Here is a 26,477-nt window from a genome sequence, read left to right as displayed (position 1 = left end):
AGGGATACTGGAGTAGGATATAGGTGAAATGGGACTGGGATATTAGGGATACTGGAGTAGGATATAGGTGTAATGGGACTGGGAAGTCAGTGAATTAGAAGTATGATATAGTTGAAACAGGAGTAAGACTGAATGGAAATATATTCAGGATATGAGAGGATGTGATTACCGGACGGCCTGGGTTTCCTCTCTCTCCTGAAACTCCAGCTGATCCATTCACACCCTGTTCCCCATTTATCCCGTCAAGACCGTGGTCTCCATCATCACCCTGCCAAGGAAATGTACACACTGAATAACAAAACAATCAACATCAGCATGTAGACACACAGACACAATGGGGGAAAAAAAGTATAAATACATGTACAACCCAATTTCCCAAAAAAGTTGTGATGCTGTGTAAAATGTAAAGAAAGACAGAATGCAGTTAAGTGCAAATAATGTAAATCCTATGTTTAATAGAAAAAAGTACAAAGACAACATATCAAATGTTATAACTGAGAATTGTTTCTTGATAAATATATGCCCAGTTTGAATTTGATGCCAGCAACATGTTTAAAAAAAGCTGGGACAGGGGCAACAAAAACCTGGAAAGCATGTGTAATGTGAAAAAAAACCTGGTGGAACATCTCACAACTAATTAGGTTAATGGGCAAAATGTCAGTAACATGACTGGGTATAGGGACCCCGAAATGTTGAGCAGCTGCAATCCTATAACAAGCAAGAATGGGAAAATAATTCACATTCAAAACTGCAGCAATTGGTCTCCTCTGTTCACAAACTATTACAGACTATTGGTTATGATGCACAGTGGTAAACATGCCCCTATCCCAACTTTTTTGAAACCTGTTGCTGGCATCAAATTCATAATTCAGTTTCTTGGCAATTTCTTTCATTGGAATAGCCTTAATTTCTCAGAACAGAATAGCTTTCATCTCTATAAGATTAGACTGACAGGTTGTAAAAGAAAGTAATTTGTTTCTGATGAATGACGGTTGTGTAACTGGGGAAGTGGTACCAGTAGGGATGAATAACAGCAGTGTAACTGGGGTAATGGTACCAGTAGGGATGAATGACAGTAGTGTAACTGGGGTAATGGTACCAGTAGGGATGAATGACGGGAGTGCTGGGGGCCATCCTAAGGCTTGTAGGAGCATGTTAGTCTAATTTAGTGTCTCTGAGTAAGTGGTATATTTTACCTGTGAAATACCTTCCAATAAAGTTTACGAACACTTTGTGTCTTCTTGCACTGCATAAAGGGTTTGCAAAACATATTTCGTAATTTTTATGGACAGAATTTCTAGGCGCAGCCAGGGGCCGGAGGGTGTCAGGTTTGGGGACCACACAATTTCGTCTCTGCTCTTTGCAGATGATGTTGTCGTGTTGGCCCCTTCTAACCAGGACCTTCAGCATGCGCTGGGACGGTTTGCAGCCGAGTGTGAAGCAGTGGGGATGAAAATCAGTACCTCCAAATCCGAGGCCATGGTCCTCAGTCGGAAAAGGGTGGCTTGCCCACTTCAGGTTGGTGGAGAGTGCCTGCCTCAAGTGGAGGAGTTTAAGTATCTAGGGGTCTTGTTCACGAGTGAGGGAAGGATGGAACGGGAGATTGACAGACGGATCGGTGCAGCTTCTGCAGTAATGCAGTTGATGTATCGGTCTGTCGTGGTGAAGAAAGAGCTGAGCCGCAAGGCGAAGCTCTCGATTTACCAGTCAATCTACGTTCCTACTCTCATCTATGGTCATGAGCTTTGGGTCATGACCGAAAGGACAAGATCCCGGATACAGGCGGCCGAAATGAGCTTTCTCCGCAGGGTGGCCGGGCGATCCCTTAGAGATAGGGTGAGAAGCTCGGTCACCCGGGAGGAGCTCAGAGTAGAGCCGCTGCTCCTCCACATCGAGAGGGGTCAGCTGAGGTGGCTTGGGCATCTTTTTCGGATGCCTCCGGAACGCCTTCCTGGGAAGGTGATCCGGTCCCGTCCCACCGGGAGGAGACCCCGGTGAAGACCTAGGACACGCTGGAGGGACTATGTCTCCCGGCTGGCCTGGGAACGCCTCGGTGTCCCCCCGGAAGAGCTAGAGGAAGTGTCTGGGGAGAGGGAAGTCTGGGCATCCCTGCTTAGACTGCTGCCCCCGCGACCCGGCCCCGGATAAGCGGAAGAAGATGATGATGATGATGATGGTACAAATAATTGTGTGCATGCTGAATTCAAGTCCTCACACACTTACCTTGCTCCCTCTGTAGCCTCTTGAACCCTGTCAGAAGATTAGATGAAAATATTTTAGATAGGTAACTACCCTGGATCTTGGTGCTGTTTTGCTCTGTTGGTAGAGTATGGCGCTTAAAACAGCAGGGATGTGGGATCAATTCCCAAAGGTTGGATTGTATTAAAATAAATGCACTCACTACTGGAAGTGGCTCTACTGTAAAAGTCTATTAATGACTTGTTGGTCAGTAAATCAATGTGCTCACCTTGACTCCTCTCATCCCAGGACATCCCTGTATTCCCTGTGGACCAGTGGGACCTGGTTGACCCCTATCACCCTGAGAGAAGGCAAAAAGGACCAGGGTCATGGGATTTAACAGTTATAGGTCATTCAAATGAAATAAAGATTTTGTCCACCATGAACACACTAAGTTACAAATAAAACACACTTACAAATACTCCCTCCTCGCCTGGGAAGCCAGGGTTTCCTTTAAGACCAAGCTGACCCTGTTTAGAGAGAAAAATCTAATTAATTAAAGTAAATACCTCAACCCACTTTAAATTACATTGGCAGTTTTTTCTTATTCTATCACGTCATATATATAGACCCATATATATATATATATATATATACACTGAACAAAATTATCAACACAACACTTTTGTTTTTGCCCCCATTTATCATGAGCTGAACTCAAAGATCTAAGACTTTCTCTATGTACACAAAAGGCCTATTTCTCTCAAATATTGTTCACAAATCTGTCAAAATCGGTGTTAGTGAGCACTTCTCCTTTGCCGAGATAATCCATCCACCTCACAGGTGTGGCATATCAAGATGTTGATTAGACACAGGTGTGCCTTAGGCTGGCCACAATAAAAGGCCACTCTAAAATGTGCAGTTTCACTGTATTGGGGGGGTTCGGGGGGGTCTGAAAACTATATCTGGTGTGACCACCATTTGCCTCACGCAGTGCAACACATCTCCTTCGCATAGAGTTGATCAAGTTGATGATATTTGAGAAAAATGTGTATTTGAGAGAAATGTGTACATAGAGAAAGTCTTAGATCTTTGAGTTCAGCTCATGATAAATGGGGAAAAAACAAAAGTTTTGCATTTATAATTTTGTTCAGTGTATATATATATACACACAGATGTGCTCATAAGTTTGCATACCCTGGCAGAAATTGTGAAATGTAGGCAATGATTTTGAAAATATGACTGATGAACTGTCTTTTATTTTAGGATAGTGATCATATGAAGCCATTTATTATCACATAGTTGTTTGGCTCCTTTAATAATGATAACAGAAATCACCTAAATGGCCCTGATCTGAAGTTTACATACCCTTGAATGTTTGGCACACACAGGTGAAAATGGCAATTAAAGGTGAATTTTCCACACCTGTGGCTTTTTAAATTGCAATTAGTTTCTGTGTATAAATAGTAAATTAGTTTGTTAACGCTCACATGGATGCAGTGAGCAGATTAGACACTGAGCCACGGGGAGTTGAAAAGAACTGTCAAAAGACCTGCATAACAAGGAATGGAACTTTATAAAGATGGAAAAGGATATAAAAAGATATTGCCTTGCCAGTTCTGTTCAATCACTTATTAAGATGTGGAACATTTGGGGATCTCTTGATACCAAGCCAAGGTCAGGTAGACCAAGAAATATTTCAGCCAAAACTGCCAGAAGAATTGTTCTGGATACAAAGAAAAACCCACAGGTAACCTCAGTTGAAATACAGGCTTCTCTGGAAAAAGACAGTTGTTTCAATGAGCCCAATACGACGATACTCGAGTTGCCAGAAAGAAACCTTTACTGCACCAATGCCAGAAAAAAGCCTGGTTACAATATGCCCGACAACACCTTAACACGCCTCACAGCTTCTGGCACACTGTAATTTGGAGTGACGAGACCAAATAGAACTTTATGGTCACAACCATAAGTGCAATGTTTGGAGAGGGGTCAACAAGGCCTATAGTGAACAGAATACCATCCCCACTATGAAGCATGGTGGTGGCTCACTGATGTTTTGGGGGTGTGTGAGCTCTAAAGGCACAGGGAATCTTGTGAAAATGTATGGCAATATGATAGAAGCATGTAATCAGAAAATACTGTCAGACAATTTGCATTCTTCTGCATGAAAGCTGTGCATGGGATGCTCTTGGACTTTCCAGCATGACAATGACCCTAAACACAAGGTCAAATTGACCCTCCAGTGGTTACAGCAGAAAAAATGTGAAGATTCTGGAGTGGCCATCACAGTCTCCTGACCTTAATATCATTGACCCACTCTGGGGGGATCTCAAACATGCGGTTCATGCAAGACGACTAAAGACTTTGCATGAATGGGCAGCTATACCACCAGCAAGAATTCGGGGCCTCATGGACAATGAATGATGAATGATGCACGCTGTAATTGATGATAAAGTGGGCAATACACAGTATTAAGAACTATAGGTATGCAGACCTTTGAACAGGGGTCAGATCATTTTTCTTTGTTTCCAAGTTTTGTTTTATGATTGTGCCATTCTGTTATAACCTACAGCTGAATGTGAATCCCATAAGAAATAAAAGACATGTATTTTGCCTGCTCACTCATGTTTTCTTCGCAAATGGTAAATGTATTAACAATTCTCCAAGGGTATGCAAACTTTTGAGCACAACTGTATATATAAAACTGTATGGTTTTATGGAGGGCACAGAGGAACTCACCCTTGTGCCCGGGGGCCCCTGGTTGCCATGGACACCCTCTGGCCCTGTGCACTTACACATTACATTGCAGCACTCCCTCTCAGCCACTGTGTCCTAGTGGAAAGGAGAGGGAGGAAGCGAAAGAAAAGTGTCCAAAAGAGAGGAGGAAGATGAGAGTGGGAGACAAGGAGACAGAAACAATGTTGTTAAGAAAATCAATGTCATTTGTTGACACATTAACTGAAACACCTTTAGAAGTGCTAATTATTCTATAACTGAAAAACTACTGTATATCAATATCACTGCTCTCTTTTGCTGTTTTCTAGTGTCTCTCTATTCTGAATATTATTTGATAGAGAATTGTGGAAAAATGTAAATACATAAAGGACTATGAGTATTAGCCAGTTTAAGTGACTAACATTACTACTAAAACACTGGGAGACAACTAAAATTGAGGGTTTTATTCTGATAAAGGACCTACTATTTGTGTCAAAATGTAGTTTTTCACATCATGCATGCCGATGTTGAGCTGCTGTTTGTATCCGAATCCTCTTCCAAACTCCACCATTTGAAGAAGGTTGGCATTTTGGACCCCTTCTAAGGCGACTGTAAACAGGGCATGGACACCTTTTCCTGAAGTGTGACATGAAAAACAGAGAGAAATGTACAGCTTGTTTTTTTATGCCAAACACATTTTCATTAAATGTAAAATTATTTTAGTTTCCCATGGTTCTTGTATCATTACCTTGAAGAAATGCTGACTCTTGCTCCAGTTTAATCACATCTTCATCAAGTCCATCTGAGAAGATCACCAGCACCTAAAGGACCGAGTAGTTGTGGCATTGTTATTAAAATGTGAATACTTTTACAAACAATAAAAACATTGCTGGAGTCAGACCGGAGACATGTTGTATTTGGGCTCACCTTCACTCCAGCATTTGACCTCTGGAACTTTTCACGGAAGGAGCGCAAGAGGACGGAGTTAAAGTAGGTCTTCTGGGCGGTCTCAAGCGCCATAACCTTCTCCAAAATCTTTTCATCATACTTCTCAAAATTGTAGTCAGAGACAACTGTTCCATCCTGCTCCACCACGCGGAAGCCAATATTAGTTTCAATGGGTCCACTGTCGGCGACGCAGCACAGGCCCTTAAGACTGGACACATGGCGGATAATCTGTGGCAGGAAGGCCTGCAACTGGGCTTGACCATCGAAGAGCCTTCTGCTAGAGGTCCTGTGAGTAATATCGAAACCCATGGCGATGTCTATGGTGCAGCCTATAGACACAGACACACTCTCAATGTTGTTTATTAACAAGTCCAAAATGTTATACTAACAATATGAGAAACAATGTGGAATAGCCTTTTTCCAAATACTAACCAACATTCTGATAAGTGTTTTACATTGAGACTCAAACGACAGAGGGAAGAGATTAAGGAAAATGAATGAAATGCGTGTGCTGTGGACTCACTCTGCGGCTCAGGTGATGGGATGTGGCACATCGTATTGAATATGTTCCTCTTTGTAGTGTTCAGGCTGTTTAAGTCATGCACAGAGAAGACCCTTTCACCATCCTGAGTAATTCGACTGAGCTCAACAGAGTTTTCAGCATCTCCTATTCCGATAGCATACACAGCAACGTTCATGGCAAGGAGCGCTCCTGCTGCATGCAAGTCAACTTCATTTGGAGGTCCGGTTGTTATTAAAACCAGGTTCTGGGGGACCTTGTCATTGATACGACTCCCTCTATCTGGTTGGAAGAACTCATAACGGACATAGTCCAGGCCCTGTCCCATGTGTGTCTCCCGACCAAGTTGCCTCATATTCTTTATGTGTTTGACGATCTCTACCTCTGTGTAATACTGATTCAAGTAGAACTCTGTTTTGGTATCACTGCTGAACTGGGCCACTCCGACTCGGAAGGACTCCTCCGTGATGTTAAAGCTGGAAACAAGGTCTGAGGCAAACTGCTTCAGGACAATAAAGTCAGTAGGGCTGATGTTCTCTGAGCTGTCGATCATCAGGACCAAATCCCCCTGCTTTCTCTCACAGACTGAAAGGACAAGAGAATAGGTCTGATGAACCAACATGCTGTACCTTTGTGCTACAAGGCTTTGGGGTTTCAGCTATAATGTTTACAACCGCAGTCCTTCTTACCTGGCTTGGTAGAGTTGCAGAATTCCTTTGCAATATCTCTGTGTAGTGTTTTTAGTTTTGCAAACTCATCTACAAAGAAAACCTTACTTGAGTCATGATTTGCTATGATGTTAAGCTCTTTCTTATTTGCGCCAACCACTCCGATACTAAAGACTACAATCCCATTCTCCCTTAACTTCTTGGCTGAAGGAGCTAGGCTATAGGGGTCTGTAGCCTCTCCATCTGTGATCACCATGAGCCATTGGGGCACTTTGAGGGCTTTTCGCCCACCAAACTGTTCTCCAAAATAATTCAAGGAATACGTTAGGGCCTCTGCAGTGTTGGTGTTTCCATTGGTCTTTTGAAGTCTTGATATAGCATCATTAACATCTCTCTTTGATTTATAGCTGTTAAGTGTGAATTGTGAGGCGGAATTGGTTGCAAAGAGAATCAGACCATAGCGTACGTAATTATCCCCAACAGTGGTTATATTAACTATAGACATCATGAAATTTTGCATGATGGTAAAATTGTCTGTACTGATGCTGGTTGAGCTATCCACTAAGAAAATGATGTCTGCGACCTCCGTCCTCACACAGTCTGGGGGGAAAAGAAAAAACAGGGCAGAAAAATAATGTCAGCCTAGGAAATAACTAAACCACTGCAGCTTTTAGTTATGTTTCATGAAACCGAAGGGGAACTCACCTTCGCCACATATTGCCAATGCCAATTGGCTCTCTAAAGCCTTGTGTGAATCAAAGTCCCTCTTGTTGAAGACCCTCTGCCTCTCGCCACTGATATCCTGAAGATCTTTAAATCTGGCATTGGCCACTCCAACGGTGTACATGATCACACCCTTGTTTTGAAGTGTCTTTGCAGGAGCCAACACATCATCCTGGGCCTCGCCATCAGTCACAACAATCAGCATCTTCTTCACATCAGGCCGTCCCCCTTTCTCAGGGTCGAAGAACTGCGAGGCGTAGGACAAGGCTTTGCCAGTGAATGTGCTTCCTCCCATCTGTCCCATACTTTCTAAACGTTGCACCACATCTGCTTTGTGGTAAGACTCATTGAATTGGAAGATCAGCTTTTGTTTGTCGCTAAACTGTATGAGACCCACATGCACTTGACTGTGGTCTATGACAAGTTTATTGATGATGGATTTTATTAAGCTCTTCATCTCATTAAATTCTTTCTTGCTAATATGCCCTGAACTCTCGATCAAGAAGAGGATGTCCCCCTGCGTGTCCTTGCAAACTATGAGAAAACAAATCGTTTTAGATATTATTATAGATTACAGTATTGTATGCTCATAATACATTTCTGTCTAGAGGCAAGGTGATACATTTGAACCTAAATCAAAAAACAAGTTAGATGTAACATTTAGAAAAGTTGACTTACTATTAGAGTTATCAGAGCAAATATCCATGAGAACATCCTTTTTGATTAATGTCAAAGAATCAAAGTTGTTGACATAGAACTTTTTGTCTTCGCTACCAGCAATCTCAAGCAGCTGTGTATCATCAGCATCTTTCACTCCAATGGCATATATAATGACGTTCTGATTTCTCAGCTTTTTTGCTTGATCCTTAAATTCGTCTTGAGATTTCCCATCTGTTATTAGAATGAGGAACTCACGGACCTTGTGACCACGGGTGTTCTCTGCATTAAGGAAACGGGGGCCCATATATTTCAGAGCTTCTCCAATCCGTGTCCCACCTCCAATTTGAGTAACACCATTCACAGCCTTTACCACTGAAGCTCGGTCAGGATAGGCTGTCAAGTCAAACTCAAGAGTTGGTGAATCACTGAACTTTACCAGACCCACACGGACATGCTGCGGCCCGATGCGGAACGTGCGTACAAATTCATTAATAAAATTCTTCATCTCATCAAAGTCTCGATATTCAATACTGCCTGAATGGTCGATCAGGAAGAAGATTTCAGCTTCATCTGTCTCTACACAACCTTGAATGTAAAGAAAAAAGAGGAAAGTAATCTAATCTCATGAATCACATTAAATATTCATTAAAATTCAAAAGAGTCAATTTGATCTCACTTTGCTCAGCACTGTGTTTCCTTGCATTCTCTTCAACATGTCTATGGACAATGTTGTAGCATAAGCTCTTTGTCAGGCTCTTTTCCAGGGTCTTGAGGTCGGCAAAGTTGTCCACTTTTAATACATGCTTTTTGGCGGGATATGAAGCGATCTGTTTCAACTCTTTCTCGTCAGCATCCTTGATCCCCACTGCATAAACAGTGACGCCAGATCTGCGCAGGGCAGCGGCACGAGAAGTAACGTTGTCCTGCGATTCTCCATCAGTAATGACTATCGCCACCTGCTGCACTCCCTCTTGTTTCCTGCTTCCCCGCTCCATAATAAACATATTCTTTCTTGCAAAGTCAAGGGCCTCACCAGTCTTTGTGCCACCAGAACGATAGGGCAGTAGCTTGATGAACGTAAGGATGCTACTTTTTTCTTGAGAGGAATTTAGGAAAACCTGAACTGAAGCCTTTTCATTGTAAAGGACAATGCCCACCCTTACGCCATTCAAGCCCACATTCAGCCCCTCCACTATGTTGTGGATGAATCCACGAACCAGATGGAAGTTTTCGTTTCCAATGCTCCCAGATTCATCAACTATGAACACAATGTCTGCCACTGAAGCCTTGCTGCACTCTGCAACAAATAGGAAATTGTAAGTTATTTGCAATCTGTTATCTAATTAACAAAAAATCCCAAAATGTAAATGCCCTCACCATCAGTAACAGCGACCACCTCATGTGCAGTCTCAAAGACTGACATCTCTGCATTGTCTGTAGTCTGGTAGAAAAATGGTTGGGTGGCCAAATCCTTAAGGTCTGCAAGTTTAGATACCCAGGTACCAAGCCCAATGGCAACAATGATTATCCCTTCAGATTTGATAGTACCTGCCACTTCCCTGAAGTTATCATCTGATTTCCCTCCTGTCACAGTGACCAGAATTTGCTTGTAGCGCTTTTCAGCACGACCACCAGATGATGTGGTAAAGAACTTTTCACGGGCATTTCTAAGGGCACTGCCCAGCTGACGACGCCCATTGGGGCGCAGCTTGAATATACTGAGAGCTGCCAAATACTCTTCCTTGGTGTAGTGGGTGTTCAGCAAAAACTCCACTTTGGTGTCCTGGGAAAACTGGGCCAAACCAAGGCGATGGGTGTTCTCGCTTACATCAAGTTTTTCGGCCAGCTTCATGAGATATTTTTTGACACTTTGGAAGTCTGCAGGTTTCAGGTTGCTGTCCACCAGGAAGAAGATGTCAGAGAACGTTGGCGCAAGAGCTAAAAACATAATAAACAAAGAAAATCATTTTTGCAATATTTCTCATTTCCCTCTCTTCATATGTACCCTATTAATGAACTATAATATGAGGATTATGTACTTTTGTACTAAATATTTGACAATTTTGAAAAACATGAATCTACTTTGATCATAAAACCTTTTAAAGGTGCAATTTTTTAATTTGATTCCTCGGTTTTGGACTGGTTGATCATTTTGTTAGGTTGATCATTGAATAATTGTCTTGTGTGTTAAATTCAGTAAACTATATCTGTGTAAATGTTGCATACTTGTATTTGTAATATTCCATGGTGCAACCAAAGCAATAGAGACTTTGACTTAATACACTGCAATTCCAACATAGACAACTTGTCACAATAGATGCAACATCCTATGAGTTTAGTATTTAACATACAGTACCTATCCTCTGGTTCTGCATGGAGTCACACACAGTGTTCAGCAGATCCTGGGAAAGTGGTTGTAGCGCCTGGAAACTAAGGATGCTGTTTAGGAAATGCTTACTGGGCCTGTTAGCAATAGCTTGCAGCTGGCTTTTATCAATATTCCCCACTCCAATAGCATAGACAATGACCCCACTTTGCCTTAGTTCCTTGGCAGGCTCCACTACATCGTCCACAGAATCCCCATCAGTGAGTACCACAGCAATCTGGGGCACCCTCTGACCAGAACGGCTTCCTGCAGCCGGGGTGAAAAACTCTCTCTGAAGGAATCTAATAGCTGTGCCAGTGGCTGTGCCTCCTTTCAGCTGTTCAAGCTGATCCACTTTCTCCAGTAAGGCACGTTTTTCTGTATTATCCGCCAACAGGAATTCCATCTTGGGCTGGTCACTAAACTGGGCCAGTCCAACGCGAACCTTATCAGAACCGATATCCAGGCCCTCAATGAAGGTGTGGAGAAACATCCGAACCTCTTGGAAATCTGTAGGGCTGATGCTGGTGGAGCCATCCACGAGGAACACAATGTCAGCCACTGTGCGACACTCTGGAAATTAAGATTATAGGAAGGATCAATATTGGTTTTGTAGAGCTTTTGAATTTATTGAAACATTCTACAGTGAGGGGAAAAAACATTTGATCCCCTGCTGATTTTGTACGTTTGCCCACTGACAAAGAAATGATCAGTCTATCATTTTAATGGTAGGTTTATTTGAACAGTGAAAGACAGAATTACAACAAAAAAATCCTGAAAAACGCATGTCAAAAATGTTATAAATTTATTTGCATTTTAATGAGTGAAATAAGTATTTGATCCCCTTTCAATCAGAAAGATTTCTGGCTCCACTGTGTTTTTTATACAGGTAACGAGCTGAGATTAGGAGCACACTCTTAAAAGGAGTGCTCCTAATCTCAGCTTGTTACCTGTATAAAAGACACCTGTCCACAGAAGCAATCAATCAATTAGATTTCAAACTCTCAACCATGGCCAATACCAAAGAGCTGTCCAAGGATGTCAGGGACAAGATTGTAGACCTACAAAAGGCTGGAATCGGCTAGAAGCCCATCACCAAGCAGCTTGGTGAGAAGGTGACAACAGTTAATGCGATTATTCACAAAAGCAGGAAGAAACACAAAGAACTGTCATACTCCCTCGGTCTGGGGCTCCATGCAAGATCTCACCTGTTGCAATGATCATGAGAATGGTGAGAAATCAGCCCAGAACTACATGGGAGGATCTTGTCAATGATCTCAAGGCAGCTGGGACCATAGTTACCAAGAAAACAATAGGTAACACACTACGTTGTGAAGGACTGAAATCCTGCAGCACCCGTAAGGTCCCCTGCTCAAAAAAGCACATGTACAGGCCCGTCTGAAGTTTGCCAATGAACATCTGAATGATTCAGAGGAGAACTGGGTGAAAGTGTTGTAATCAGATGAGACCAAAATCAAGCTCATTGGCATCAACTCAACTTGCCGTGTTTGGAGGAGGAGCAATGCTGCCTATGACCCCAAGAACACCATCCCCGCCGTCAAACATGCAGGTAGAAACATTATGCTTTGGGGATGTTTTTCTGCTAAGGGAACAGGACAACTTCACTGCATCAAAGGGACCGTCTTGGGTGACAACCTCCTTCCCTCAGCCAGGGCATCGAAAATGGGTCTTGGATTGGTATACCAGCATGACAATGACCCAAAACACACGGCCAAGGCAACAAAGGAGTGGCTCAAGAAGAAGCACATTAAGGTCCTGGAGTGGCCTAGCCAGTCTCCAGACCTTAAACCCATAGAAAATCTGTGGAGGGAGCTGAAGATGTGTGCAAACCTGGTGGCCAACTACAAGAAACGTCTGACCTCTGTGATAGCCAACAAGGGTTTTGCTACCAAGTACAAAGTCATGTTTTGCAGAGGGGTTGAAATACTTATTTCACTCATTAAAATGCAATTTCACTCATGCGTTTTTCAGGATTTTTTTTTGTTATTCTGTCTCTCACTGTTCAGATAATCCTACAATTAAAATGATAGACTGATAATTTCTTGGTTGGGCAAACTCACGTGTTTTGTGGATTTGGAGAAGGCATTCGACTGTGTCCCTCGCGGCATCCTGTGTAGAGTGCTTCGGGAATATGGGGTCCTGGATCCTTTGCTAAGGGCTGTCAGGTCCCTGTACGACCGAAGCAGGAGCTTGGTCCGCATTGCCGGCAGTAAGTCAGACTTGTTCCCAGTGCATGTTGGACTCTGGCAGTGCATGTTGGACTTTGTTGCCGGTTCTGTTTGTAATTTTTATGGACAGAATTTCTAGGCGCAGCCAGGGGCCGGAGGGTGTCAGGTTTGAGGACCACACGATTTCGTCTCTGCTCTTTGCGGATGATGTTGTCGTGTTGGCCCCTTCAAACCAGGACATTCAGCATGCACTGGGACGGTTTGCAGCCGAGTGTGAAGCAGTGGGGATGAGAATCAGTACCTCCAAGCTGAGCGATCCCTTAGAGTTAGGGTGAGAAGCTTGGTCACCCGGGAGGAGCTCAGAGTAGAGCCGCTGCTCCTCCACATCGAGAGGGGTCAGCTGAGGTGGCTTGGGCATCTTTTTCGGATGCCTCCGGAACGCCTTCCTGGGAAGGTGTTCCGGTCCCGTCCCACCGGGAGGAGACCACAGGGAAGACCTAGGACACGCTGGAGGGACTATGTCTCCCGGCTGGCCTGGGAACGCCTCGGTGTCCCCCCGGAAGAGCTGGAGGAAGTGTCTGGGGAGAGGGAAGTCTGGGCATCTCTGCTTAGACTGCTGCCCCTGCGACCCGGCCCCGGATAAGCGGAAGATGATGAATGGATGGATGATAATTTCTTTGTCAGTGGGCAAATGTACAAAATCAGCAGGGGATAAAATAAATTTTTCCCTCACTGTAAATCCCTGAAGAGGGGTCATCATCTTGTCTTTCTGCTGTACTTCTCCAGTTGTCTGTGGTCTGCATTCTGCAGTGTTTCTGATGTCAGGCGACAAACATGGGTACCTGTTTTTTGTGCTCCACCGACCAGAAAACATGTTGCTATGATGAAGACAGCTAGGAGCCCTGGTGTCCCCTCCATGTAAAAATAGTTCAAGTATATTTCCCTGGAACAAACCGGCAGGTAAATTGTTGCAGTAGAAAGTTATATTTATCAGATTAAACTAAGAACAAACATACATTTATTTGAGTGCATAGGTGGTCAAATATGGTTATGTCAAAGTACAATCTGTTTCACTAAATGGAAATGTCCTATTCTCGAGAGCTCATATTTTGTTTAGGCTTATTGCGTTGTTCACTGTGCAGAAGCCCATTAGCAATCTTTGGAGATGTAAGGAAACTCATCTTTACACTGCGTGCACAATTATTAGGCACATTGTATTTCTCAAGATTTATTTTATTGTTGCACAATCACAATGCTTTATGTCAATCCAAAATATAATTGAACCTCAAACCAGAATGTTTAACAAGGAAATGTGAGGTTTGATCTCTCTCAAGGGAATATATAAGTGTGCAGAATTATTAGGCAACAATTAGTGTGCAGAATTATTAGGCAAATAAATGTAAAAAATAATTTCTCCCAACTCACTTGTTTATTCTCAATTTTTAAAGTAAGTGCGATAAATAATTTGCACAAAATGACAATTGATTAAAATGTGCGTCTTTTCAAAGATATTCAGTGACCAATATAGCCACCCTTCTTTTCAATAACCATCCATGCAGTCTGTCAGTTTCTTGATATGTACACGATCAACTTCCGCTGAAGCAGCAACCACAGCCTCCCAAATGCTGTTCAAAGAGGTGTATTGTCTTCCCTAACTGTAAATCTCACGTTGGAGAAGAGTCCACAAGTTCTCAATAGGAATTAAGTCACATAAGGAAGGGGGCCAGGTCATTATTCAGGCATCTTTGAGGCCCTTGCTTGCTAGCCAACAGTGGAGTCCTAGTATGCATGTGATGGAGCATTGTCCTGCATAAAAATTATGGCCTTCTTGAATGCTGAGGAATTCCCGTACCACTGCTTCAAGAAAATACCTTCCAGAAACTGGGAGTAGGAATGGGAGTTGAGTTTCAGTCCATCTTCAACACGAAAAGGTCGAACCACCTCATCCTTAATGATAGCAGCCCATACTAGAACCCTCCTCCATCTTGCTTGCACCTGACTCGAACTGGTACTGTGTCCATTAGTGATCCAGCCACAGGCCCATCAATTTGGTCCATCAAGTCATTCTCATTTCATCTGTCCACAAAACCTTTGAAAAATCTATCTTCAGGTATTTCTTTGCCCAATATATACGCTTCAGCATGTGAATCTTATTCAGTGGTGGTGTTCTTTCAGCCTTCTTGACCTTGGCCATATCTTTGAGCACTTGACACCCTTGTACTTCTGGACAATCCAGGTAGGTTGCAGATCTGGAATATGGTGACACTGATAATGGGTTCCTGGTAGCTTCACATGTAATTCTTCTCAAGTCTTTTGCATATTTTCTTCTCTGGGCATTTTTTGCGCCCCAGTTGACTATTCGCAACAAAACATTTGATTGTCTGGTGGCCACACATCAATAGTTTAGCTACTTCAAGAGTGTTGCAGCCATCTGAAAGGCATTTTACAATTTGTGACTTTTCAGTGTCAGTTGAATCTCCTTTTTGACCCATTTAACTGAGGTCATGAAGCTGCCTAATAATTATGCACACCTTGAAATAAGGTGTTATTCACTGTTGCCACACCCTCCCTCATTACACAAATACATATCACCTGAAAATGATTCAATCCAATTAGCATTCAGGTTTATATGGTTTGGAGTTGGAAAATGTGCATAGAAATAATGATACGATCAGAATACTCACTTGCCTAATAATTGTGCACGCAGTGTAAACTAGGGTGACGAGACATCCCCTTTTTTCGGGGACAGTCCCCGTTTTTGGTGGCATGTCCCCGGCTGGAGTTGTCTCCAGAAATGTCACAGTTTTTAACTGTGCGTAAAAATAGAGATTGCAAAATGAAATCATATTTTACGTGGCAATAAAGACTGAGTATGAGATGCCTACCCGTTGAAGCCTCAATCGCGCTGTGCTTGTTTTTGGGCAACAGATGGGGCCGCTCGCTATAGTTGCTTCATTGACGTTTCTGCTAATTACTTAGCTCACGCTCTTTATAGAGGAAAGTACTGTGGGAAACTTGGCCAGAAGCTACCAAGTGTCAAGAGAATCCACAACATCACCAAAAACTTCTTTTCTAGACAGGTTTTGGTCATTTGAAATACTAGCTAGTGATGTTACAATGTCACAATTTATTATTATTAAATAGATAAATGATCTGCTCTAAGTTTTAAGATAGGTTATTCTAGCAAATTTTAGCTAAAGGCTTAGCTAGCTTCTTTCTAAAAACCTTGCACATTTAACAAATGCAGTGGACGGGCTATTTTGAAAATTTGATCATATTATATGAATGCACAATTAATTATGAGAATATTTATTTGTATATTACAATTTTAATGATTTGACATAATAAGTATTGTGAAAATATATTTAAAAATCTTCATGGATAACATAGCATAATCTTTTCTGTTAGACAGTGGAGAGGAAGGAGAGAAAGAAAACTTGATATGAAGAAGATTGAAGGAGATTGTGAAGGAAAGGTAAAGATATGATTACATAGCCTGTATTATTAAAAAATATTTTTTTATATAAAATAAAAAAATTAAGCAAGCAATGGGAATCTGTTAACCAAAGTATTTTATCTAATAGTGTACTATTTATTATTACAGTTTGGAGAGGAAGGAGAAGAAAGTGAGAAGGAAAAATTAAGGGAGTCAAATGAGTGAAGCAGAGTGTAGAAGATGAGGTTGAAAGGTAAAGAGAAGGAAAGGAAGAAAGAGAAGGAAGATGAGGAGTAAGATTGTAGTAGAAGAAAATGTTTATTGTCTCTGTTTTTCAGTTTTGCTCATGTTCTCTTCTGCTCTTATACTGCCCAGACAACCAGGATCACTGAATGGCAGTTCAGATTTGACAGTTCCAGTGGCGTTTTTATATGGAAAAAATTGGCTGGCTCCACAAAACACCTTTTAACGACAGAGCGGCTTGCTTCTACCAGGTGTTGTAGTACACTTACAGGAGAGAGAGAGAGAGACCTTCTTGTGTAATTGCTCTCCTTCTCTCTCACACACATGTAAAATTACCACTGTCACATTTACAAACCTAAATTAGGAATGCAACCAAGCTGAGAACCAATGTGCCTACAGGGCAAAACAGGAACAGCAATGAGCTCAACACCACTGAAGGCTACAACGAAGCAGAAAGACAACTTTTTAGGGATATAGATTCTTCTATGACCACAACCTTAATAGATAAGCATGGACACACTGACAATCGATCCAGCACAAAAATATGACCAATGCATGGACCATCACCACAAAGGCAGGATGATAAAATATGCTTTCACTCACCAAGGCTGAGGGCTCACTTGAATAGAAAGGTGGCACGCCGGTTCTTCCTCTGAGCAAACTTTTCTATGACTTTGGGAATGAAGTAATGTAGCTGCTGAATCAGCTGGCTTTCGATGGACAACATGGCCAATGCGTTGAGTCGCGGCTTTCCTGTGGTATTGCGAGTGAAGGTGTTTACCCTCTTCAAGATGGAAAAGTTCCTCTCTGACTTGGATATCGTCATAGGTGTTGTTATGATAATTTTCTGCGAAGTGACGGTCTCAGCAAAAGCCTCCTCTAGGTTGTTCTCATGAATGGATCTTAACAGAGACAGGGCCGTCTTACCCGTGTGAAGCTCAGTGTGGTGGTACAAAGTGGTCAGCTCAGACTTCAACTTTTCCTCGTTTCCTAGAGGCCATAGTTTCACTGCTCAGTCAAGCTCAGGTGTAGGGAATGACAGGACAAATTGTGGGAAGAGCGAGCTGTCAGTCAGCTTGGCAGCGATCAGGTGGTCACTTTATGAAAACCTCTGCTCCACCTGAGAGATGACTGTGTTGGTTACTCATCGGCCTGAAAAAATCCAGCCGCTGCAGAAAGGCTCGGCCCCAGAGTTTTCTTTGACAGGCCGTATGCCTCACTTATGGTGGCCTCATCCCATCCTGGTTGTGAGCGTATGTCCTCCATACACAGGAGCAACGCAGCACTGTTTTCCCAAACTGCATTGACAGTTCTACTTTCAAAGTTCCATCATACAGCCGGTGGCCTTGGAATGTGTCTCTGTGTTGCCTCAACAAATGCTGCAACACGTTTTGGAGCGCCAGAGAAAAGGGTAGCAAAAGCAGTTAAATCTGCACAAAACACCTTCAGGATTCTCATCCTTGCTGAACAAAGTTGCTGCAAGGTCAGGTTCAGCTGGTGAGCATAGCAGTGAACAAACTGGGCATGTGGGTATGACTCTTTCATTAGTGTCTGTACCCCTCGGACGTTTCCACTCATTACAGCCGCACCATCATAAGTCTGAGCGATCAGCTTTTCTCTCAGCTTCAGTGGTTCCAGCACACCCTTGATGCTATTAGAGAGGTTGAGTCCAGTTTTATCTTTGACTTCCACAAAGTCCAAAAACCTCTCTGTCACTGTATTGTCAGGCAACACAACACAACCACCATTTGTGATTTACAGGAGACATCAGTTGTCTCATCTGCCTGTATGGCAACAAATGATGTCTCGTCCACTTGCTTGGCCATCTCCTCCCTGTACACTTCATTCATACAGACTAACAGTTTGTTTTGTACAGTGCTAGATGTCCCTTTGAAGATGGGCGGAGCGTCATAGTGCCTCTGAAGTCTCGAATCACCCTCACACGTAGTCTCGAAAATGCATCTGAATATTCCAGGATTCAGGGAGTCCACCGACTCGTCGTTGCCCCGCAATGCAGTTTCACATTTTCCACACAGTTTAATACATGTTATGATCCAACTGAGAACGTACCTGTTTTGCTCCACTTGTTATGCTGCTCAATGGAGCGCCTGTATGCACTGTCAACATGGGCTGCGACATTTACCCTTCCAAGTAAGCCCAATTTCACAGCACTGTCCCGCTTCTCTCATGTTTTGCAATCCTCTCAGAAAGATGTTTCAAATCTTTGTAACCCGTCTTCCACCAAATGGCAGATATGGAAAACAGAAGAGTGCCTTCTTTTGTATGGTAACCGTTAGACACTTTTTCTTCAAAAACCACTCCACGTTAAATGCTTAGATTCAAGCGTGTAAAAAGTGTATGCTAAAATCATTTAATGGATTTCCACGTCTGATCTTAAAATATCTTCGTTCAAACACTTTTTTCCACGTTCGCATCATCTTACGATTACAATTTCTTCTCACGTTCGTTTGAATCATGTTTTCTCAAAACCAAGTTTATGTTGGTTTATATTGGCGTGGAAACTAAATGAAATACTAACAATATTCTTTAGCACTATAGCAATGCATTGCCGTTAATTGTAAGGTTTTTATTTTAGTTTTTCAATTGAATTGTTCACATTATAGGTAACAATAAAAGTGGAAAAAGTTCTGACATGATGTATCTTTGTCTCATTCTTTTACATCACAAAAACCAGGCACTTTAACAGGGGCGTTTAGACTTTTTATATCCACTGTATGTGATGAATCTCATCCATGAGAGGCTTGTGGCTGTGGTGATATGGGAGCCATCCACTAGACAATAGGTGGTCCAGATACTGAGTGAAGTACTGGGAAACATGAAGCTTGACATCAGCAAGTGCATTGGCAATTCCACTGATGTAGTATGCAAGGCCAGTATAAAGGCTTCTCTGCCCTGCTCTCTGCAAAGTCCACCAATCAATTTCACGTGTGGTGCTATGCACACATTTTGAACCTTTTTTGCAGACACAACCGAGTGTGCCTTGGAAAGTGGGTCACCTTTTTCTCTCATTAACAACATAGCTGTGTTCTTCTGTGAATTCTACCAGGGGATTAACAATTAGGAGAAGGATAGCAAGAACATAAGACACAGATGTCTTGCTCATATTGGAGAGACACTGGCAGGCTAAAGACAGTACCTTAAAGGTCTTTGGAGCATTTGGAAATCCAGAGGAGGGTCTGTATGTTTCAACTATACAAGATTATTTAAAAAAACTCCTTGCTACTGCATTGGTCAAGGCACAAGGGTACATTGAGGGGTTGCTCAAGTATGAAACAATACCTACGGCACAGATATTCCTCAGATTATTTCAGGTCACCTCACTAGCTAGTGGAATGGAGATTCTGTCTGCGCATCGTATGGTTGTATCTACAGAGGAGCAACTGGAAGGAATGTCAAGAGATTTTGAAAAAGTCAACGCAGCTGCAGACACATTTGTTCAGTGGGGCAACAGGAAGGTACGGGATGAGGAAACAGAGCTGGAGTTAGAGACCACTTAATGGACTTGAAAGAAGAAAACCATGACTGGAGAGATGGCACAAGATAAGATTTTTATTGGGGCAGACAGGATTGGTGTCCGTAATCAAATTCTGGATACAGTTATAGATGACATCCATCAGAAATGTCTGAGTTTGTATGCTGACATGGCTCTTTTGGACCTTAAAAACTTTAGTTAGCTAACATTAAGTGGCCAGTGGTCTTCCACGGACGGCCCTTCAAGAACTAAGTAAATGTTTGATCAAATTTGACAGCAGAGCATCAGTGGCCAATTTACAGAGTGAGCTCAGAACAGTGGACTGGCAGAACAGTGGACTAGGTTAAAAGAACAGGGATTTGAAGAATACACAACCATGACTATGGAGGATCATGGACCTGAAGGAGATGAAGAACAGGTGGAGATGGTGAACAAGAGCTGTTTATCTTGCAAGAACAGTACCGTATCCTTGTTAGTACAACCTATTGGCCCACGCATACCACATCCTGGGCCTTGCTTACAAGTTTCTACTTACCCTGTCAGTAAACCAGGTAGCTTGCACATGAAGTTTCTCTGCTCTGAAATTCATCAAGAGTAGACTCAGGAGCACTCTATCTCAATAGCACCTAATGGCATTTATGCTCATGGCTACTGAGTGAGATGTTTTAATGGCCCTCCTCAGTGGCCTGGGTATAGATTTGTTCCTTACTGATAGAGGTGAGCTACTAAAGAAATTGCTAACATAAGGAGGCAGGAAATCTGTCTATAAAAGGGAATGGTTTTGCAGGTGGTGGCCACAGACAATTGCTCTCTCCTTATCCTTCCTGACTGATTCTTGTCTAGTTTTGCTATTTGCTATGAGGCGATACCTGCAGCCCATTCAGTTTGCATAGGTATTCGAGCTCCTTCAGGATGGCCCATCCAAACGTGCCTTCGCAAGAAGGTTTGCTGTGTCTCAAGAGCATGGAGGAGATACCAGGATACAGGCCGTTACACAAGGAGAGCTGGACAGGGCCGTAGAAGAGAAGCAACCCAGCAGCATGACTGGTATCCGCCCCTCTATGTGAGGAGAAAAAAGAGGAGCACTGCCAGAGCCCTACAAAATGACCTTCAGCGAGGTACTGGTGTGTATGTTTCTGACCAAATTATCTGAAATAGACTCCATGAGGGTGGCATGAGGGCCTGACATCCTCTAGTAGGACCTGTATCCACAGCCCAGCACCGTTCAGCTCAATTGGCATTTGCCTGAAAACACCAGAATTGGCAGGTCTGCCATTGTTGCCCCGTTCTCGGGGCATGTTCACACTGAGCACATGTGACAGACGTGAAAGAGTCTGGAGATGCCGTGATGAACGTACAGCATGACCCGATTGTCGGCGGTTCAGTGATGGTCTGGGGTGGCATATCCATGGAGGGTTGCAAAAACCTCTACGTGCTAGCCAACGGTAACCTGACTGCTGTTAGGTACCAGGATGAAATCCTCAGACCCTTCGTCAGATGATACGCTGGTGCAGTGGGTCCTGGGTTCCTCCTGGTGCAGGACAATGCCCATCCTCATGTGGCCAGAGTGTGAAGGCAGTTCCTAGATGAGAAAAGCATTGATGCCATTGACTGGTACTCACATTCCAATTGAGAACCTCTGGGACGTTATGTATCGGTGCATCCAATGCCGCCAAGTAGAGCCACAGAGTCAGACTGTCTAGGAGCTCACAGATGCCCTGATCCAGGTCTGGGAGAGGATCCCCCAGGACACCATCCGCTGTCTCATCAGGAGCATCGTCAGGAGTTCTTCCAGGCACGAGGGGGCCATACAGTGGGGGCCACATTATGAGTTGCCGTGATGAAATTCATGCAAGTTGGAACGGCCTGTGATTTCAATTGTCAAATAGATTTTTGGTGTGAGTTTTAATCCAGCCCTCAATCGTTGGTGATTTTGGTTTCCATAGACTGTTGTTACGTCAATTGTGTTCTCAACGAATTACACAGTGTAGGCCTACAGTCAAGACTGATCTTTAATATGTTTCGTTCATTGAGACCCAATGTGTGATGTGTTCACTTAATTTTTGGAGTAGTGTCAATGATTAATTAATTACATCTCGATGGCTTGAGCAGTCGCAGAGTTACGGCTAGCATGGAAAGAAGTTTTGCTGGAAGGCCGACGTTCATCTTCCCTGGGGGCAGTATGACGCTGCTCCGGGCAGTGGGAGTGAGCACCACCGGAATTGTGAGCAGATCAGACCACCTAAACATTGTGCAATTTGTCTTCGGTAAACATTTGCCATTTTCCAGTTTCTATACAAAATATACTACATGCCAAATTACCAATAAACAATCCATGATCATGTAATGTGGTTTATTTCATTATTTCCATCAGATCCCATTACAATGAGTTACCAATGCATAGCATTCAAACTAATTATATAGTTGGTTTGGATCATAGATATAAAGCATAGATGGGACATATAGTTCTATCTGATGTGTCTTACCTGGGACCAGTTTGGAAAAGTCACGCCACTTAACACTAGTCATGGTGGTATTGTGTGCAGCAGTAATTTGGTCCAGAAAAAGGATGAACGATACAAAGGAGCTAGTAAACATTGTTAACGCATAACTCAGTGTAGAAATGTATAATAACATACTTTTCATTCTTAAATATCATGTTTTTAGTCAATGAACAATAAAGCTAACCCAGCCTAACTGTAGGTGTTGAGCTACGTAACTTAAAGGTATCAGAATTCTATTTGTATTTTAACGGTCAAAGCTGGCATACTAAAGTAAAGTATAAATTAATGTTGCACACAACCTATGGGAAATAATGCATATTAGTCATAAAATCATAATTACTGTATATCATCAGCAGGTGGCGATGTTCATTAGCCTTTGTCCACAAAAAAGTAGCCTTGTTACTCCGTTTTCTGGCCTCCGATTACTATGCTACTAAGCACACCAAATTTCAGTAAGCTAGCTTGCTCTGTTTAGTGTACTGTTACTAAAATATTGATTTCTGCAATTAAATTAAATTAATTGCAGAAATCAATTACCCCCCCAAACCCCCATCCTAGGGAAAATTATGATTCGTCCCCTCCAATATATGACTGTAAACATAACTATGCCATTTCAATAATTTTGGTAAGACGCAATGAATACACTTTTGCTGATTATAGCGCGTTTTTAAGTTTAAAAAAGGTATGCACCCCCGCTCTTTGCCTCACACTGGTTTGATCCACTGCCCACACTGGTTTGATCCACCAGGTGCTGGTCATATAATTAGAATATCATCAAAAAGTTGATTTATTTCAGTAATTCCATTCAAAAAGGGAAACTTGTATAATGTATACATTCATTCCACACAGACTGATATATTTCAAGTGTTTATTTCTTTTAATTTTGATGATTATAACTGACAACTAATGAAAACTCCAAATTCAGTATCTCCGAAAATTAGAATATTGCGAAAAGGTTCAATATTGAAGACACCTGATGCCACACTCTAATCAGCTAATTAGCTAATTAACTCAAAACACCTGCAAAGGCCTTTAAATGGTCTCTCAGTCTAGTTCTATAGGCTACACAATCATGAGGAAGACTGCTGACTTGACAACTGTCCAAAAGACGACCATTGACACCTTGCACAAGGCTGGCTGTTCACAGAGCTCTGTGTCCAAGCACATTAATAGAGAGGCGAAGGGAAGGAAAAAATGTGGTAGAAAAAAGTGTACAAGCAATAGGGATAACCGCACCCTGGAGAGGATTGTGAAACAAAACCCATTCAAAAATGTGGGGGAGATTCACAAAGACTGGATTGCAGCTGGAGTCAGTGCTTCAAGAACCACCACGCACAGATGTATGCAAGACATGGGTTTCAGCTGTCGCATTCCTTTTGTCAAGCCACTCTTAAACAAGACACAGCGTCAGAAGCGTCTCGTCTGGGCTAAAGACAAAAAGGACTGCTGCTGAGTTATGTTCTCTGATGAAAGTAAATTTTGCATTTCCTTTGGAAGAGAGGAGAGGCGCAGAATCCACGTTGCTTGAAGTCCAGTTTAAAGTTTCCACAGTCAGTGATGGTTTGGGGTGCCATGTCATCTGCTGGTTTTGGTCCACTGTGTTTTCTGAGGTCCAAGGTCAACGCAGCCATCTACCAGGAAGTTTTAGAGCACTTCATGCTTCCTGCTGCTGACCAACTTTATGGAGATGCAGATTTCATTTTCCAACAGGACTTGGCACCTGCACACAATGCCAAAGCTACCAGTACCTGGTTTAAGGACCATGGTATCCCTGTTCATAATTGGCCAGCAAACTCGCCTGACCTTAACTCTATAGAAAATCTATGGGGTATTGTGAAGAGGAAGATGCGACCCAACAATGCAGAAAGAGCTGAAGGCCACTATCAGAGCAACCTGGGCTCTCATAACACCTGAGCAGTGCCACAGACTGATCGACTCTATGCCACGCCGCATTGCTGCAGTAATTCAGGCAAAAGGAGCCCCAACTAAGTATTGAGTGCTGTACATGCTCATACTTTTCATGTTCATACTTTTCAGTTGGCCAACATTTCTAAAAATATTTTTTTTGTATTGGTCTTAAGTAATATTCAAATTTTCTGAGATACTGAATTTGTGATTTTCATTAGATGTCAGTTACAATCATCAAAATTAAAAGAAATAAACACTTGAAATATATCACTGTGTGGAATGAATGTATACATTATTCAAGTTTCACTTTTTGAATGGAATTACTGAAATAAATCAACCTTTTGATGATATTCTAATTATATGACCAGCATGTAGTGTTTCTTAGCTGGCAAGGTGACAGTGTTCGAGAGGGTCTGAAAGACACTCAATGCACATAGCTAACTTGAGGCTTATCCAGTGAGTTTGTTTTGAGTTTGTAGGGTTCACATACAATTTGCAGAGCTACATTAGCGGGCAAACCGCCAGCGAAAACTAAAACAGTACCATATTACAGAACCACTCTTGGGGTTCCCCTCAAGAATTACCCTTGAGAAAATGTTATGTAATTTTCCCCTCCAAATTTCATATCAGATTTTCGCCCCTGGTTGGTACTCTATTTGCGTTCATAAAAGTTGCAGTATAGTTGCGGCAATTACGTGAGATATACAGTATCTCACAAAAGTGAGTACACCTCTCACATTTTTGCAAATAGTTGATTGTATATTTTCACTTAGGGATACTCCCTTTTGTTTAGGGATACTCCCTTTTGTATATATATATATATATATATATATATATATATATATATATATATATATATATATATATATATATATATATATATATATATATTCTGTTGGAATTGGCGCAACCTGACACTCCTTAAAGCCCGCCCCGAATTATATCATAAAATCATTCTACAGTTATAGTCCACTACAACATTCATGTATTATTATTTTAAAATAATAATTCAGAGTAGGCTACGCTACTCACTTGCTGAACTACACGGTACACCTTATGAATAGGGTGACTTGTAATTAACTTCGGGCTATTGTTTTTACTGCAAGTAACTGCTAGATTATTTTATTAAACATTCAGAGAAATATAATTAATACATTGCCCAACTGAATATTAACAAAAATCCATCCTTTGATTTGAAATCTGCCTCGGATGTGGCTAAATAATCAGTAACGTGCATAATCTATATAGGTAAAAATGAAACATTCTAAGCAAATTCGTTTAAACTGATCTCAACATTTTTTTTATGTATTAAATGCTGCCTAGGTTTGCATGCGTGTAATTACTTTATGTTGTGTACTTACAGAGGGCTGATCACCATCAAGTGCGCTCCGACCGGAATCCTATTCCTTTCTCCAGACAGCCGAATCTTATTCTGTTGGAATTGGCGCAACCTGACACTCCTTAAAGCCCGCCCCGAATTATACCATAAAATCATTCTACAGTTATAGTCCACTACAACATTCATGTATTTACATTGCACTCCAAAAGTATTTGGACAGCCACACATTCATATTTCTGGGTCTCTATTCCATATCTCTACAGCATTATGTGCAACATGTTTATTAGGCCTACCTGGTCACATGTTGTTTGAATGCAATGATCACCTAAAGTCTGTAACCCATAGACGTTACAGGTTAAGCTCTGCCAGACTTGGGGCTTCTGGCTATAGTGAAAGGCATGTTCAATTGCATTCATATCAGTTGGATCACTTGGCCTGTCATCTACTTCCCACTTTTTGGCCATGAAATTTCCTTGGGGGTGTACTTGAGAACACATGAGATCATAGGAAAAGGTTACTCTGGGCTGCTCAAAATTATGTTGGTGGTACAGTAACTGAAAAAGGCAAGCAACCACTGCTGTGGAC

General features: G+C 42.2%; 1 protein-coding gene across 1 annotated transcript in view; it reads right to left on the bottom strand.

Moving 5' to 3' along the window:
• Positions 1-25,956, bottom strand: part of col6a4a (collagen, type VI, alpha 4a) — a 42,023-nt gene extending 16,067 nt beyond the window's left edge. Inside the window, exons 1-17 of the mRNA XM_029115666.2 lie at positions 25,915-25,956; positions 13,812-13,912; positions 10,772-11,353; positions 9,793-10,353; positions 9,092-9,712; positions 8,434-9,000; positions 7,738-8,289; positions 7,054-7,632; positions 6,368-6,949; positions 5,824-6,173; positions 5,645-5,717; positions 5,381-5,532; positions 4,921-5,013; positions 2,655-2,708; positions 2,468-2,539; positions 2,224-2,250; positions 170-268 (exon numbers count right to left, since the gene is read on the bottom strand). Coding sequence (XP_028971499.2) covers positions 170-268; positions 2,224-2,250; positions 2,468-2,539; positions 2,655-2,708; positions 4,921-5,013; positions 5,381-5,532; positions 5,645-5,717; positions 5,824-6,173; positions 6,368-6,949; positions 7,054-7,632; positions 7,738-8,289; positions 8,434-9,000; positions 9,092-9,712; positions 9,793-10,353; positions 10,772-11,353; positions 13,812-13,912; positions 25,915-25,931 — 5,082 coding nt within the window. The 5' untranslated portion in view covers positions 25,932-25,956. The remainder of the gene's footprint in view (positions 1-169; positions 269-2,223; positions 2,251-2,467; positions 2,540-2,654; positions 2,709-4,920; positions 5,014-5,380; positions 5,533-5,644; positions 5,718-5,823; positions 6,174-6,367; positions 6,950-7,053; positions 7,633-7,737; positions 8,290-8,433; positions 9,001-9,091; positions 9,713-9,792; positions 10,354-10,771; positions 11,354-13,811; positions 13,913-25,914) is intronic.
• Positions 25,957-26,477: the final 521 nt, after the last annotated feature.

This window comes from Esox lucius, chromosome 20 (assembly GCF_011004845.1).
Source record: "Esox lucius isolate fEsoLuc1 chromosome 20, fEsoLuc1.pri, whole genome shotgun sequence".
Lineage (NCBI taxonomy): Eukaryota > Metazoa > Chordata > Actinopteri > Esociformes > Esocidae > Esox > Esox lucius.
The sequence above is the reverse complement of the archived record's forward strand: the minus strand, read 5'-3'. Positions and strand labels throughout refer to the sequence as shown.